General features: G+C 40.0%; 1 protein-coding gene across 3 annotated transcripts in view; it reads left to right on the top strand.

Moving 5' to 3' along the window:
- Positions 1 to 11,987, top strand: part of ROCK2 (Rho associated coiled-coil containing protein kinase 2) — a 100,956-nt gene extending 88,969 nt beyond the window's left edge. For 2 of the 3 annotated variants that reach the window (XM_017744945.1, XM_017744944.1), the window contains 5 exons: positions 86 to 174; positions 928 to 1,006; positions 1,210 to 1,471; positions 2,101 to 2,314; positions 7,244 to 11,987. In XM_017744945.1, the coding sequence (XP_017600434.1) occupies positions 86 to 174; positions 928 to 1,006; positions 1,210 to 1,471; positions 2,101 to 2,314; positions 7,244 to 7,247 (648 nt within the window). In that variant the 3' untranslated portion in view covers positions 7,248 to 11,987. The other variant, XM_017744946.1, reaches the window with a different exon arrangement.
- The last annotated feature ends 5,198 nt before the right edge of the window (positions 11,988 to 17,185 follow it).

Below are 17,185 nucleotides of genomic sequence, written 5' to 3'. Positions count from 1 at the left end.
ATATGTGATAGATAATTGCTGTGATATATTTGACATCTGTGATGAGCTGGATTAAAACATATTTTATCCTTTTGTCTCCTAACAGTATGTAATTGTAAGCAGCAAGAAGATCCTGTTCTATGACAGCGAACAAGATAAAGAACAATCTAATCCCCATATGGTATTGGATATAGAGTAAGTGTTGCCATGTGCGATTCCGTCTTCCGATTTGTAGGTGAACTCTGTTGGAAAGACCTGTGACCAAAGGCCTTTTGAGGTCCAGTCTGGGAGCACAACATCACATGGGACATGACTTTTTTTAATCTGAACTATAGAGCTGGACCCTTGGGTACCCCCTGTGGTGAAGAGTTGGGTTTGCTGTTGGCACTGGTGCAGGAGGAGCAGTGTGGTGCTCAGACTGATCCGGGGAGCTGCACTGAGCCCTGATGTAACCGAACGGCTCCCACTAGCTCAGCTAGACCTTCCTCGTATACACTTGGGAGCAAAGCATGTAAAGAAAACTGTAGCAGAGCAGCTATAATTTTCAATGTTTGTATATTTTCTCTTACAACATGGCCTTAGGGGTGGGTTGTATAGTTAATTTATTTTCTTAATAAATGCAGAATGTGGCTATTCAGAGGTTGGAGCATGGGGACAGGATTGTGTTAGAAAGCTGCTAGCATCCATTAAAGTCACATGATCATGACTTTTCAGTGCTTTCGCAAATATTGCTGGATGCTTGTGACTTCTTTTTATTTAGGGTTTTTGTGAGTTAATGTGCAGGGTTGAAAGATAGGACTTTACCAAGTGATTAGAAATCTGTACAAATTTGACAAATTTTTAATGCCTCTTAAGTTTTAATGTGGTATGTTGTATCCTAACTTAATCTGTCAAATTTATCATTTTGGTAACATTAATTTTTGTCCTTATTGAAACAATTTCCTATAGCAAACTCTTCCATGTCCGACCAGTTACACAGACTGATGTGTACAGAGCGGATTCCAAGGAAATTCCTAGGATATTCCAGGTATTCATCAATAAACCAATGTTTCTGGTGTGACAGACACAGTATTTCAGACATTGTCAAAAATACTGTCTAATGAAATATTTACTAAAAAATAATTGAAAAATAGATTCTAGTGTAATTCTTCAATCTTTGTACTTAGATAATGACTCTGAATTTATATTTGCCATCTAGGAGTACTTGAGATTATTTTGTTTTCATTCTAGATCCTATATGCTAATGAAGGAGAGAGCAAAAAGGAACAGGAATTTCCTGTGGAGCCCATGGGAGAGAAGTCAAATTACATTTGTCACAAAGGACATGAGTTTATACCTACTCTTTACCACTTCCCAACCAATTGTGAAGCTTGTATGAAGCCACTGTGGCACATGTTTAAACCTCCTCCTGCTCTGGAATGTCGCCGCTGCCATATCAAATGTCACAAAGATCACATGGATAAAAAAGAAGAGATTATAGCACCTTGCAAAGGTAAATAGCAAGTATTTGAATATGCAGATAGTGCTGGAGTCACGAGGCATTCTAAGAGATCAGAGGATTCTAGTAGTGGTCTGACACCAACTAAACCATAAAGGTTGATTTGTCTTTTATTAGTACATGGCCATCAGCCCCTTTCTGAGGGTGTCTCCATGAGGGTTGCTCTCTGCTGTGAGTTCATGGCACGTGGCTGTGGTATGCACATACCTTTTGTGTTGTCATCCTCATGCAGTAGAGCATGGTGATTTTAAGGTGCTCACACTGTGTGTTGTGCTCTTTGCTGTGGGAAACAACAGTGCTATGGAAGGGGTTACATACGGTGAAGGTTGCTCCTTGTGAGTCAACGTTACAGAATTTCTTGGTCTCGGTCACACCTCTTTGTGTTACCTATTTTTTTCCATGTGAATGTGTATCTTCCACAGTACTAAGTTGTTACTCTCTAAATACAAGGAGGAGGCACTGTCAGCAGCCAGGAAACCTACTGGTTCATTTTGCTTTTGACTCCTCTGCTGATTGCTCTATGCTGACTATGAGAGTATAGTAATCTGACAGCTAATTTTTGATGTGGGGCCATGTTTAGAATAGTAACAATATTCATTTTTATTTTTTAATTCTTATTACAGTGTACTATGATATTTCTACGGCAAAGAATCTACTACTGTTAGCTAATTCTACGGAAGAACAGCAAAAATGGGTGAGCCGACTGGTGAAAAAAATACCCAAGAAGCCTCCAGCACCAGACCCCTTTGCTCGATCGTCTCCCAGAACTTCCATGAAGGTACAGCCAAACCAGTCTATCAGACGACCAAGTCGACAGCTTCCTCCAAACAAACCAAGGTGACATAAGAGCTGCTATTTCATTTATTGTGTTTAATGTTTTACTACAATTTGTTTCAATTCCTTATTCAGTGTAGAAGGACTCATGCTAATATCTCATGATTCCTAAAGGGTAGTCTTATCAGATTCTTCTGATTCGGTAAAAAAGGTCCGTACAAAAATGATTAATTTACTACTGGATCATTTTTAAGGAGCAGAATCCTATACTGTGCTGTGGAAGTGATAGCATTCTGCAGGTAGCATTGATACAACTGCACAGTGCAGAGTTTCTGGGTTTTTTCCAGTTTGCTTTTTTCATCACCTGCAGTGCTAGCTTCTATCTGCTTCTATCAGTTCCCAGTACTGGCAGCCTGTGAAAAGGTTGGTCTGACTTATTTTGTTCATTGCAGTATTGTAGTTTAGCAAAGGCTTAACATTTTTCCCCAGAGAGGTAAGCCTAGGATTGCTGTCCTTGTTTCTGTGACCAAAATAGCACCAGTATCTCAGCTGGCTGGGTGAGCTCTGGACTGGGTGAGTGGCCAGAGTTAGTGGGGAATGCAGGGAAGCACACTCTTGCTGTGATGCTGCTGTTACCACAAAACATGCTTATGCTATGAAGAGTAAGATCTTAAACACATGCTGGTATTTTAGTGGGTGGAAATGCATAGTGAAAGAACTTAAAATAATTTAGTTTCACTTCCTTCCTAACCTTCATACAGTCTAATTTTTCGTGATTTAATTTACATATTCAAAAGAGAATCAGACCTCATAATACAGATTTTAAATTAATAGATTTTTTTTTTTTATTATAATCATGAAGGAAAAAAGGGGACCAATTTTTAGGGACCAATTATTGAAGAGTTTCTTTGTGCAAAACTAACCAAAATATCAGTGATAGGATTGAAGCATGAATTGAGAAAACATTAATGACAACTTGGGGGACCAGTAGATTACTTTTCTTCTGCATAGTGTTTAAAGTCTAACTAAAGAGAATCAGACCTCATAATACAGATTTTAAATTAATAGATTTTTTTTTTTATTATAATCATGAAGGAAAAAAGGGGACCAATTTTTAGGGACCAATTATTGAAGAGTTTCTTTGTGCAAAACTAACCAAAATATCAGTGATAGGATTGAAGCATGAATTGAGAAAACATTAATGACAACTTGGGGGACCAGTAGATTACTTTTCTTCTGCATAGTGTTTAAAGTCTAACTTAGTAGTGTTACTCTGTTTCTTGCTGTTAACATATAAAGTTATATTATAAATTCTGATTCATTCTCAATAGCTATTCTTAGGTGTTCTGAAAATAATTCTCCTTCCAACACCCTTTTTTCAATCTTCACAAACTTTTGTACAAAATGCTTTTGCAGCACAGTATTTGCCATTCTATATGGGTGGAAAAAGGAGGAGGATGAATATTTTTGTGTGTAAAGCATTTAATTTTTCAGTTTAAGTTTTTAAGTTAGCCTTGCAAAGGTACCTAACAGATGAAAAGTATAGTTCCATGAGGTCATGTCACCTATCACCCTACTAACACAGGTCTGTCAAACCAGTGGAAATTTGTATGGACTTGAACACCTTTAATTAGAAACCACATACTCATAAATTACTGTAATTGCTATGGCAAATTTATATCTCAGTGTTGCTTCTGTGAGGCTTTTTTGCAAGGGCTTACCATATGGAATAATTAATTTTCCCTTATGAACTTCATTAAGAATGAAGATGTAGTTGCCAGTTCAATCTAGGGACTGAGTAGCTGGGGACAAGCAGTGGGCCCTGGCAGCCAGGCAGGCTCTTGGACTGCACCAAGAGGAGCACAGCTGGATGATTGAGGGAAGACATTATCCCCCTCTGTTTACTCCAGAGTCTGCAGCATGACACTGCCTCCATGTTTAAACTCCTGGATTCCAGTCAGACAGCAAGACATTGGGGAAGGACCAAACAGAGTCCAGCAGGATGGTCAGAGCAGATGCCTGAGGGAGCTGGGCTTGTTCAGCCCAGATGATAGACATCTCCAGGGGCTCCCAGAGCAGCCTGGCCCAGCCTATGGGGAGGGTATCCACGAGACAGAGCCAGGCTTGTCAGTGCTACATGGTGGGAGGGTGAGAAACAAGGGGCTCCCTTGAACCAGGAGACACTCCAGCTGGGTAGAAGGAAAAGCCAATGCAGAGAGGGAAGCCAGTGAGGCTGGACGGGTTCCATCCCTGGGGGCTCTTAACACCTGACAGGACAAGACCTTGAGCATCCTGGGCTGGCATTGCAGCTGACCCTGGTTTGAGCAGGAGGTTGGGCTAGAAACCTCCTGAGGTCCCTTCCAAGCTGCGTGGTCCTAAAAATGCTGTTCCTGCTAGGAATTTCACACAATGATTGTTTCTTCAAGGTTTTCATGGCTGTTGTTCTTAGTGAGGATTTAAGAAAGGGCAGACCAGTTTTTCATACAGACCATATAATTTCTGTTTAGCCATTCAGTTGGATCGTGCGAAAAGGATAATTCCAAATTGAAAAAAAGCCAACTTTAATGTATTTTACTTCCTAATAAATTGTTTAAGTGTTGTAGCCATAGTTCATGTAACAAATGAATATTGAGCCTTTTCAGGGCTATATCACATTTAAAGGTTTAAATAGTTTGAAGCCTGAAAATCCAAATTTCCCTGAAACCCATTTTGTTTAAACCATGTGATTAACTGTGTTAAACAATGTAACATGTTTATATTGATGTGTTAGGGTAAGGTTTCAATGCCTGCATCTTATGCTCAGCATATAACCCTGATTAGGATGCTTTCATCTCACTGGAGAGATGACTGGGCTGGGTTTCATTTGTTGTAGCTAAAGCAGTTGAAAAGTTAGTACTTAAGATATTTGTCTAAAATTCTTCAATTACAACAGAAAGAGATGAGTGCTTCTAGACAATGATTCACCCCATCCCAAAAGAAATGCCTCAGATAAGTAAAATGACTCATTTGCTTGACAGGGTTTGCCTCTCTTGCCTTCTTTGTTCTGTAGTGACCATACAAGGAGCACAGACAGGGAGGCCTGAACAACAAGACAATATATCCTCTTTTCTGGCATTGCCTAACTTTAAATAATGAGCTACAGAATAGCTGTATAGTGTAATCACCCTGTATTTGGGATGTAGTAAAATCCTGCTGTATTTGTTTTTACATTCAGATGAAGCTATCATATTCAATGTTCTTTTCAGCACTCAAAATTACTTGATTTTATTGGAAAAATTGTTAGCTTTTCATTATTGTCTGGAAGGGGATAGCAGGAGAGCATAAAACCACATCAGTCAGCAAGAACGGCAACAAAACAGAAAGCAGATCATTTTATAAAATGTACATGTTGGTCTTTACTACTGAAATTTTAGGGGAAAAAAATCAATATGGTAAGTAGTCTATTTTGAATTGAATGATTTTTGAGGTGAATTTGCAATGAATGCAATATTCTTAGCTTACATGAACACTAACTGAACCTTCATACTTGTGATAGGCAAAGGAACAAACACCCTACCTCAAACAGTCTTTCAGTTAAAAAGGTTTAGTGGTAGTAAAAGGAATTTTGAAGTCTTTTATAGAAGTGTGACACTCATAAAACATCAAACCCTCCTGTTGCAGATTACTTGATCTGGCATTTAAGGACTGGGATTGGTCATTTGATGATGTTGATGATATTGATGGTGATGATGATGATGACGATGTTTTTGATTTCTGAAGAAGTATAAGGGGTAAATCTACATAGAGAGGAATGGATTTGTTTGCCTTTGAATACAGCATGCTATGTTGGATTTTGTTTCTCAAAGCAGAGAAAATACGAGATCTCATTTTAATATTTTAAACAGAAAAATGAGATTCTGTTCATGATATTGAACTTTTTGGAGGAGTCATTTTCATTAAAACAAAGTTTTTGCCTTTGTCAGTGTTTTTATTTTTCTAATTTTAGATTTTTTTTCAAAATTCATGTCTGCCTGCCTGAAAAAAAACCCACAACTGCTGTTGTCAGTTGTTGCTCATCTCTAATGCTAATACTGCTAACCTCAGCAGAGAATATTTGAAGGAGAAAAGAGAGATAGTAGCAGTTGGATGTTTAGCTGAAATAGACTTGGCATTTACAAACACTTTTGATTTTTAAGCTTTTAATATAAACTGACTGGTCTATGGCTAGCAGACATGAAATCACTGGAGTTCTGCAGTTTGCTTCTCTACTTGTGTTCTGAAGTGAATTTGACTTGGCTTTCCTTTGCAGTGCTGTGCTTTCTTGGTACCTAACCACACATTTAGAACTATGTAAACAAACGGGCGTTGCAGCTTTTGTGATGGGGTTTCCTTGGCTGCTTTAGAAAGATCTGGCCGTTGCAGTGATCTGATTTGTCCCATGGCTTAATTCTGGATGTACTGCAAATAGTGTTACTTATTTTATAGACCTCAGTATCTGATCATTTCACACGTTGATGCAATCTTATGTTTACACAGAAAAGACCCTCTAAATGTTAAATGCCTAAGAATTGTTTTAAACAGCATGTGAGATGTGTCTCAGCTGTACAACAGCGGCACTGGGGCTGCTCCTCAGGTGTGTCCTTAGGGAACTGAGGAACCAGCTCCTGCAGAAGTTAAAACAGCTTAGTGTCCACAGTAATGAGCATTGCGTTAATTAAATATACTGCATCTTTGTGTATTAAAAGCTTACAGATCATTAATCCTTTAGAAGCAACTATTAAACTGTGCATATTGTACTTTACCCTCATGTACTGCAAGGGGGTTTAAGTGATTTGGGATTACAATGTGTAAGGATGTGCTATACTGAAGTAATGATGCTGTTGGGTGCAGAGGAAAGGTGTTTCTCCCAAGTACGATGATGAGCCCGTCTCAAATGAAGACTTTGAAGAAGTATATTTTTGTCAAATTTACATTTGTTGCATTTACTGACCAAACTTCCTGCTTCTTTTTCAGCTAACTGCTTTCCGTGAATGCAGACACAGTCAAGGTGATAATTTTCTTCCCATTACAGCAAGACTGAAACATATCCCAAAATATATTAAAAATATATATTTTCCTGACAGATTGTGCTATATATCAGAGGTTTACATTTTTGCTGCAATATAAATTACTAATCTCTGAGGGTTTTCCTGTATTCTCCCAAGTGACTGATCAATTGAGGAATGGTTGGTAATTAGTAAAAGGATATGTTAGGTAACCTTTTAAACTCCGTTCCACAAAGGCTTTCTTGGCAAGACACATACACTACATTTCATAAAAGGATCGAGAGGAATGAGTATTGAAATGGAAGAAACTGACTTTTCAGCTTTTGTAAAGATGCCACCAGCACGTCTGCAAGTAGAAGTGGAGGAAGATCCACCATAGTGATATAGACTGCATCTGTAAGAAGTGACCATTATACTGTGTATATATATTGTACTGTAATACTGCAAGAGGGTTTTAAAAATCTTTCCACTTTATTTTTTTATGCTTATTAATCAGATACCGTTACTTATTGCAGTTGCAACTATGCACTTGTATAAAGCCATAATGTTGAAGTTCATATCATTCATACTTGTCTATCAGAAGCTGCATGTCAGTGTTCAGCAGCTAGTATAGGTTTGAAGTATATACTAGTTTCAGCTACATCACCATGGGCAGTCCTGTTGTACCTGTCTAATTGCCTTAATTTAAATTTTTTTCAAGTTTTTTTTGCCCATTCTTTCTATTTAAGGAAAAAGAAAGTTTACCAGCTCTTAGGATGCAATTTTGCTTTGTGGCAGAAAAAATAGTGCACTATTTTTACACCTAGTAAGTATATCAGTGTCAGCCTATTTTGAATGTATATGACTGGTTTTAAGGGTGGAGAAGTGTTGGTTACAGAAACAATGAGAGCATGGGATTTACCAGACCATTTGCTTGTACGTGTAACTGCTCGTTCAGCCCTTTTTACAAACCTCAATACTAGTTATTGACTTATATTAACCCTCATTAAGTGCTATGAAACTTCATTTTGCCTTGTTTTTGCATACTCTCCTAGATGTGTTTTTTTGTTTTGGTTTTTTTTTTTTTTTTAATTTCTGGAAAATAAAAGGATCTGTGACTATTTTTACATTTCACAACACAATATCTGAGGACTGTCACAAACTTTAAGAAAAGTAAAACATACTGTAGATGTATTTTAAAGTTTTAATATGGTTCTCTAGCACATAGCTGTAGGCATAGATAAATATTTCAGTAGTGTGTTTTGAGAACTGTTAGCTGGGAAGAAAGGGCCTCAGAGGCACTTAATCTGACTCTTTTTTTTAACTTGGAGCTGTACAAAAAATATAATTTATGTGGGCTCATTCATGATGTGTTCCTAATTATCCCAGAAAATGCATGTTTTATACAACTACAGTATGCATTGTTAAACATATTGACAGTAAAAAATGTAGTCTCCTATTTGGTCTCTTTATATATATATAAATATATATATATATTTAGAATATATATATATATAAAATATTGTGTGGGAGTTCAGTAATTTAAAATATGATCTAACACTTCAATGAAGGAGGACATTTCACTTTAAATTTTTGTTTGTTTGTTTTTGTTTTTAAAAGAGTGTTGAAATGTTTGGAAGGATAGGACCATGTTTTATTTAACACTATCATGAAAAGTGGACTTGGAAACACTGAAATACTGAAAATTAATAAATATATTTACATTTTGTAACCTTTACTACAGTTCAGCTTAACAAAGCAAGAATGTATTCAGTCTCCTGTTTATGCACTCACAAAGTAAAATGTTGTTTGTGAGTTCTTAAATTCAAAACTAAAACTTCCATATAATCTCTGTTAGGTATTATAACCCAGAGCACAGCAACAGTGGTTTTTCCCTGCTTGTTTTGATTTACAGAAGTACGGTATATTTTTAGATAATGCAGATTTGCATAGAGTACAACATTAAAAATGTATACAGTAAAACTGTTTCCATTCACTGAATGCATAAATATTTTATATATATATATATATATAAAAAAATGTTACATTGTGGGAAGTTCTATCCTTTTCTGAGTTGGAGAAAATAATATATATATATTTTTAAATAAACTATTTGAGTAAGGTAAAATAGTTCCTGAAAATGAGAAGCTGGTAATTAATTGAAATATTTAAATACAGAGATAGCTACTGCAGGAGATATGGGAAAGGCAAGGGCTGCTCCACAGGCAGCCCAGCAAAGCTTGTGTGTGGAGGAAATGCAGACTCCACGGGAGCTGTTTGGCAGCGCCTCCGCTGCCGGGGCTGGATCCTTTGCACTTTCTCTCCCTGGCTTGCCCTCATTTACTGTGAATCTGTGGGGCCCTGCTAAGCCTGACATTTAAGGAAATGTACTATATTACAGTATTTGCTAGCCACAGTTTATAAATTCTATGCTTGTACAATGGTCATTAGCTGTACATGCAGCAGGCTCCACTGAGATAGTGTCATGGAGAAATACAGGCTAAGGGGGAGCACTGGGGGTCCTGTGCTCTGACCTCTACCTCAGAGCAGAGCCAACTTAGTACAGGTTCCTCAAGGCCCGTGGTCTGAGGTGCACGAACCTCACTTTGTACCCAGGACACAAAAGGCAGAGCTGCTCTTCTGTTCTTCTCCCTTATCCTGCTGTGAAATGCAAACAACTCTTTAATGCTAGTTCCTGGAGATTGTGTTGTTTCCTTATTGTCCAGTGGTGACCTTTCAACGTTTTTGAGAGGAGAGCATATTCATGAACGAATGAATATTTTTCTTGAAAGCCACTGATATTTTAACACTTTCTTTTTGTTACAGGGTTGTCCCAAGCAAACAGGACATTTTTATGGCCTGAATTACTTATCTATAGAAAATTCTCTCATTGCAACTCCTTTTGTCTCACAAGAATAAACAAGTAGCATAGCCAAGCTGCAGATTAATCTTCTGGAAAAATCAGGGGTCAAACTTGGAGCCAGAAGCTCAAGGCACTTGTAGGGAAGTTGCTCCTTAGTCCCCAGTCCAAGAGCTCACCAGCACAGGACAGGCAGACCGCATCAGAGTTACCTTGTCAAGTGTCAGAAAGACCTTTCTGCAATGAGATTTCCACTTCTGTCCTAGTTGTGTGCTGCAATTCCCTACCTCTTGTGGTTCCTGCCAAAGTGCAGCCCCTCCCAGCACTGTCAGCAATCCAGCACCAGTCTGCTTCTAACTAGAGGAAGGCTCTGGTGGTTCATGTGCTTCTGAGCACAGCTGATGCTGTAACCAAAAACATGACATAGAATTACAGTACGATGTAGGACTTGAGAACATGCAAAAGGCTCAAGGATCTTGGCAGTGACAGGGGCCAAATTTAAAACATGACTGAAATTCCACTGCAAGTGTCTAAAGCTCCTACTGCCTCGTGAAAATACTGAACCTCCTAGATTTTGCAGGCCATCAGTGGCTCTCTGAAGGCACCAAGGCCAGGAAAGCTGGCACTGAAATTATGTGCTTTTTCTCTTTAGTTTCTTTTTAGTTTCTCATGTCAAGTGATCATTAGAAATTTGAGCATTTCTGTTTGTAATCTTACAATGTATGAGTTTCCCATCTAGTTTTGAGAGAATCATCCTTGGAGAGGATTATCTATTTTGGTCTCAAGTGCCTTTACCTGTCCTGTGCTTGTGAGGTTGTATTTGGGATGCTGCTGTGTAAAGGGGGAACTTACATGAAAGCAAACTTCTTACCTGGATTGCTCCTAAAAACCCTTAATCACCTCCTTATTCTATTCTTGAGGCAGAAGAACGTAACAGTACAAGGTCCAGTTCAGTGAACTGGAGTATTTCAGTCTCCTCCACGTTCCTGGAGAGTTTGCCTTGACATTCATGTTAAAATAATCATAAATTTATTTTTTCATGTAATCATAGAATATATCAAGTTGGAAGAGACCTATAAGGAACATCGAGTCCAACTTCCCTGCTCTGTACATAAGTACCTAAAACTAAACCATATGGCTAAAAGCATCATGCAGACACTCCATGACCTCTGACAGGCTTGGTGCCTTTTCAGTGCATTACAGTTTTTTACGAACGATCATCTCTGCACATAGTGCACTTTAAATTGAAAACATTATGTCTTATTTTTTAAGATGATCTTCTGAATCATTTAGGGTTCTATAAAAATCCCCAGGATCATAGGGCTTGCCTGCTGCTTTGAAGCATCCCTCATGAGGGTGGGAAGGAGTCTTCTGGATCTTCATAAAAGATGTTGGTGGAGTGGTTCAGAAACTACAATTTGTGTTCTTTGTTGGAGTTGCCAAAAAAGTGGACAGGTGTATATACTCAGACATTCTCATCTGAGAAGTAGGTCTACTGACTTGAGATGTATGTGGCAGAGAACAACACTCAAAACACATCCAGCCTAGTTCCCTCAGAAACTACTGCAATGAATGGAAAAGCTGTAACTGTAAAAACATAGCTCCAAGAAGTGAGGACGTAGAGAAAACAATTTATTGGCACAGGGATGCTAATTACCAGGTCTTATTCATGCAAATTGGGGTTTGGAATCTTTGCCACTTTGTAGGCATGAAGCATTGTTCTCTAAAGGTAAGAAAGCCACATTACTACTTGATATTGCAAGGGTGAAGCCTTGGATTTGACTGCAGCTGTGTCGTGGTTTGATGCTGGTTACGTGCCAGGCACCCACAAAAAAACCATCTACTTATTTTCCTCTGCTAGCTGAGCAGAGGAGGGGGAATTGAAAACTTCATGAGTTAAGGATTATTAAAAAAACCACTTTATGAAAAATTAGGTTCAAAACTTAAATAGTATAAAGAAGATTTATTAGTAACAGAATTAAAAGTAAAAAGGGTAATGAGAACTAAAGCGAACTTTCAGACCACCTTTCTTTCCCCGTCCCTCCCTCTTTCCACCGTCCGCGCAAGGAAACAAAGCATGGGGGTTTTGGTCAGTATTTCACTTCTTAAAAATCTTTCCTCACCATGCTTAAGGAAAGGAGTTTCTTCTGCTGTGCTGTGGGATCCTTCCCATGGGATATAGTTCTCTGCAAACTTTTCTAGTGTGGTTTTAACTTCCACAAGCAGCAGTCCTGCCTGAACCTGCTACAATGTGAGTCCCTCCCATGGGCCAAGCAGTCTTCCCACAACTGCCTAGCGTGGGCTATTTTAGTTCATGGGGTTTAGTCTTTTAAGGATGAGCTGTTCTAGCTGGGAAGCGAAGGCTCTCTAACAGCAAGGGTCATCTCTCTCTGTCCAAGTTCCTCAGCTTTTCAGTGTCCACACACTCCAGCGCGAGTAGTCTTCTTCACAGGCTGTGCATGGGTATCTGCATCCCCCCATGCACCTCATGAATTACAGGCAAACAGTTTGTTGTATTATAGTCCTTGCCACGGCTTGCAGGAGAATCTCAGCTCCGGTGCTTGGAGCACCTCCTCCCTCTCCTTTTTTTCACTGACCTTGGTGCCGCCATGTTGGTTTTCCTCATGTGTCCTCACTTTTCTTTTTTTTCTGACTTGGAAGAAAGTTGGTGTCTGTAAGTTGCAGTTGAGAGGTTGATCTCGTCGGGGCTCCACATTGGGGAATTGCTCACCATGTCTCTCGCTGCTGGCCACGTGGTCCCTGCCAGCACCACATGGCCGGCCCCGGCCGCGTGGTCCTCATGGGCACTGCATGGGTGGCTCTGGCCTCGGGAGGGCCCCGGCTGCTTGGTCCTGACCTCGGGAGGGCTCTGGCCACATGGCCCCACTGGGATGGGCCCCAGCAGCCGCCTCACCACCCCTCAGGAGAAGGAAAAAAAATAGCTTCCCATGCTTCTTCCTTTCTTAAATATGTCATCACAGAGGCATTACTAGTCTAATTGGGCTAGTAACCTGCCCATCGTCAGAGCCTTCAGCGACTGGCTCTGTGCCGAACATAGAAGTTTCAAGCAGCTTCTCTCCTGTCCCCACAAAAAACCAGGCTGTGTTAAACCAACACAAGCTGCTTTTGCTCCAATAATCTTGTAGAAGCTGCAGGATTAAAGTGATTTTTCAAAATGAAAGTCAACGAAATGAAAGGTAACGAAGTTTCAGGTAACGAGTGTATGTAGTCCTGAAACCTTAAAGAAATCTGGAAAGACACATTGTCACCCTGAAAAGAAAGGGCAGAGAGTGCAGTAGTTTCATGTCCCTGCAACCCCTACCTGGTTGTTGGAGGAGCTGCATAGAAATGCTTTCACAGCCAAAACAGGTGCATGGGATGCTTGAGTTCTACCACCCCATATTGAGGTCTAGGCCTTCAGTGTTCAGAGACTCTGCTTCTATGCATAGTCTTATATTGTCCCTGTGGGCCTTATAGGTCATCCAGTTCTTGTCATTTGTCATTACTGTTTGGGGTGGTTTTTTGCCCAGGACACTCTTGCACCACTTGGTAAGCATGGCTATACAGCGATAAGTACATCAGGCTTGTGATACCACTGCCAATCCTCTTTTCCTTTGGATCACCAACTGCTTAGACTTGAGGCACTGAATTGCCTCAGATATGTGCTACTTTTTATTAGCAAGTGGTCTGGTAGAAACTTTTTTGGAGCTACCTGAGGTATTAAATCCCACATTATTTTTAAGACTGAAGGAGCTGGGCACCCCACCATCTGAGCCCTGTTTCATATCTGCTCGCCCTGCATTGTCTTTGACCTCAGAAGTTCCATTTTCCAGTAGGCTCTTGGAGCAGGTCTTGCAGCTGGGTGCAGGTCTGGCTGCAGCTTCAGGACTTGCATCTGCTTGGTGGATCCCATGGTCTCACATGTCTGCATGATGTTTTCCAGCATATTACAACCCCTGCTTCCTGGGGGCCACTGCGATTCGGTAGGATCTGTGTAGCCTTCAGTCCACTCTGGAGCCGTGGGAGGGAGGCTCCCCTGCATGCTCTGTATGCTGTTCTGAGCTACAGCAATGGGAGTTATATTACTGGAAGGTGGGCATTTGTGGAAACTTAAAAAAACCAACAAAGCTAAGAGAGAAAAATACCCTCGAGCTCAGAGGGTCCATGAGGACTGTAAGTTGTGCTGACAGTGCATTTCATGGAAAAAAAATTAAAATCTCACAAGATAAGTGACACTCTTGAAAGTCAGACCAGTCTGTATACAGGAATCTCTACACAATCAGCTGTTTGAAGGTGAAAGAATGTCTTCACAGTAATTAAGTGTTTAAAATATGCTTTACAGAAGCTCAATTTGTGCTTCGTTAGAGTCATGATCTACATGTCAGAGACAACACTGAGGCACAGGGTGTGTGTTCTTCCATTCATGATTTTCATATAGTATGAGTCTTGGTACTGCTGGCCAAAGCTGCCACATTGCAAAGCAGAAATCTTGTACATCCCAGAGCAGGCGTATGCACAGATGACTTGCAGTTATAATAAGGTGGTAAGTAGAACTGATTTTCAGCATGGAGCCAATGTTACTACTCAGTTTGAATCAGAATCATCATTAGCTAACTTACCTTGTCACGTTTTAGGCTGGTGCAGGTTGCATCATTTACCAGGATACTTGACAGATGTGATACCACATCTGATAATGTGCAGAATTAGCTGTTTAGGCTTCTGACAATTTAAGACAGTTCTAAGATTGTTTAGGCTTCTGACAATTTAAGACAGTTCTAAGATTAAATGATGAAACAAAACAGGGTATGAACAAAATTGTGGCAATTATTTAAACTGTCCTTCGGGTATCCCCAGTTAAATTTCATCAAAACTATCATGTAAAAAGTCTCTTATTTTACCCCAGCCCAAAGATTGGATTTTTTTGCAATACAGAGGTGGTTGCCCCAAACCACTTCCAATGTAGAATGGAATAGCTGACATCTTTAACTTGAAAATGTCTGTATGTCCTTCTTGCCATTAGGCAGGAAACACCTCAGGTCATATCACCTCAGGTCTGTGAGGCTGGCAAGGTCTTGCAATTGGCTCCATCACAAGTGATAATCTGTCAGATTCTTACGGTGATGTTCACTGTGGCTCCCAGGCACCTGTTTGACCTCAACAGCTGTCATTGTTGAGAATTCTGAAGTGTCCTGGAGAACTCTGGCTCAAAATCAAGCAAATTAAATTCAGTACAAACCGAGAACTGTATAACATCCTATTTTAAGATCTTTTTTTTCAGCTTTCTCACCTTCCAAACTGAGACGTCCTTAGACCATTATTAGTGATGAAGGCAACATTTCATGTTCTGTTTCATACATAAATATGAATGTCAAATATGGAAGAATTTGGAAGAGAGTGGAACAAACCAGGCTGAAGAAAATTTGAAGGGAAGTAATTACTATTTATCATCAGGGAAAATACAGGGCTGGGAAACTACCTCATTTCAGTTATCTCCACATCTGTGGAGCTTTTCATTTCTAATAGTTCCTCATGTGGACTCAGCTGTTATTCCCTTTTTTTATTTTCCCCCTATTACATATGTCACTAAATGGATAATGATTGTTTGGTGGAGGAAGAGTAATTTTACCTCATTTAAAGAACTGAATGAAGGCGTTCTATAAGACTGGGACCAGATAGTTGTGAATTACTTTGTCCAGAGTCAAACTACACTAAAATCCATCTCTGGATCTGCAGCAGTTGGGGGGTGTCGCTGCCTCCCCACCACTCCTTTGTCTCCTGTTTCAGTAGATCAGATGAGCAGAGCCAGGATCGGGAGCAGCCACGTGTACAGTGTAAGGCAGCGACAGAAGCTCCTGAGCAGGCCAAGCAATAGCATCCCTTGCTGGATTGGAGCAGCACAAGGAAAGACATCTGTGTCCACTTCACACAGAATGCCCAGTGTTAGGGAGGCCCATAGAGTGGGGAGAGGATGGTTTTGCATTTGTGTTTAGTGTTCTGTTCACTGAGGACAGTCTAGAAAAAATAAACTATACGTATCTTCTACTGTCCACATCCTCACTGTCAGACCTGCAGCCTGCTGTCTCTGGACTCACATCCTCATTCTTTCGATAGTAAATCTCACGGTAAATGTTTTTCTCTCAAGCTGAAGTGAGCTTGTAGCTTACCTCTTGCCAAATCCAGTCACAGTTCATCATCTCCACTGCTGGAGTATTTGGGGTTATTCAGTGGACTGTACTGGAATTCAGATCTTGTCTTTTCACCGGCAAGGAAACTCAAAGTTTCTGAAAGCCCTGACAGGACCCACACTTTGTCAGCCAGGGCAGGACAGGCTGTGTTGCCTCATGAGCGTGTTGTGAACTGGTGCCATTAGACACCGAGTGTGTAATTCCACACTTGTACAGCATCTGTGAATGGAGTTGTATTACTTCCAGCCCTGTGGGTAAGAGTTGCTTACTGGCTTACACCCACTGCCATAAATCCAAGATGCCTTCTCTGCCTGCTTTTGCCCAGCTGCAGCATTATGCAGCAAACACCCTCCTTGTGTCTGCCCCCCTACTGGTGAATGACAAGTTTAACAAGATTTATCCTGCCTATGTATTTGTCTAAAGCTGTTGCCTTTAATCCAGCCACTGAGAAGATTATTCTTTACCTACTGGAAAGCACAGGGTCTGCGCTTTCGTGGGGCTTGTCTGGAACTTGAGTGTGCATCTGTTTATGAAAGTGAAAGAAGTTACTCTCTGATCGGGGAAAAAGTGTGTAAAACTATTTACTGCTGCTTTCTGATTTGTTCCATATCTCTTGCAGATTGAATGAGAACTCATGGTCCAGCTTTCCAAGTCCACAAAATTACTTTACCTTAAGCTCATGAATTACCCAGCTTTGTTTGTTTTCCTCAATCTTTTTTTCCCCCTAGGTTTCTAAGGTGATTTATTCAAAATATGTTAAGTAACCTATTAAGAACTGTTCTTAAATGCATTTTCAGGATTTTATGATAAAAAAACAATTTGAGGTGCTGATTCTCAAACCAGAAATGGAGCAGCTTCACTTTGCTACAGCATCACTCAGGAGTAT

Source organism: Corvus brachyrhynchos, unplaced genomic scaffold, assembly GCF_000691975.1.
Source record: "Corvus brachyrhynchos isolate BGI_N302 unplaced genomic scaffold, ASM69197v1 scaffold116, whole genome shotgun sequence".
NCBI classification, from domain to species: domain Eukaryota; kingdom Metazoa; phylum Chordata; class Aves; order Passeriformes; family Corvidae; genus Corvus; species Corvus brachyrhynchos.
Note: the sequence above shows the minus strand (reverse complement) of the source record. Positions and strands in the feature narration are given on the sequence as shown.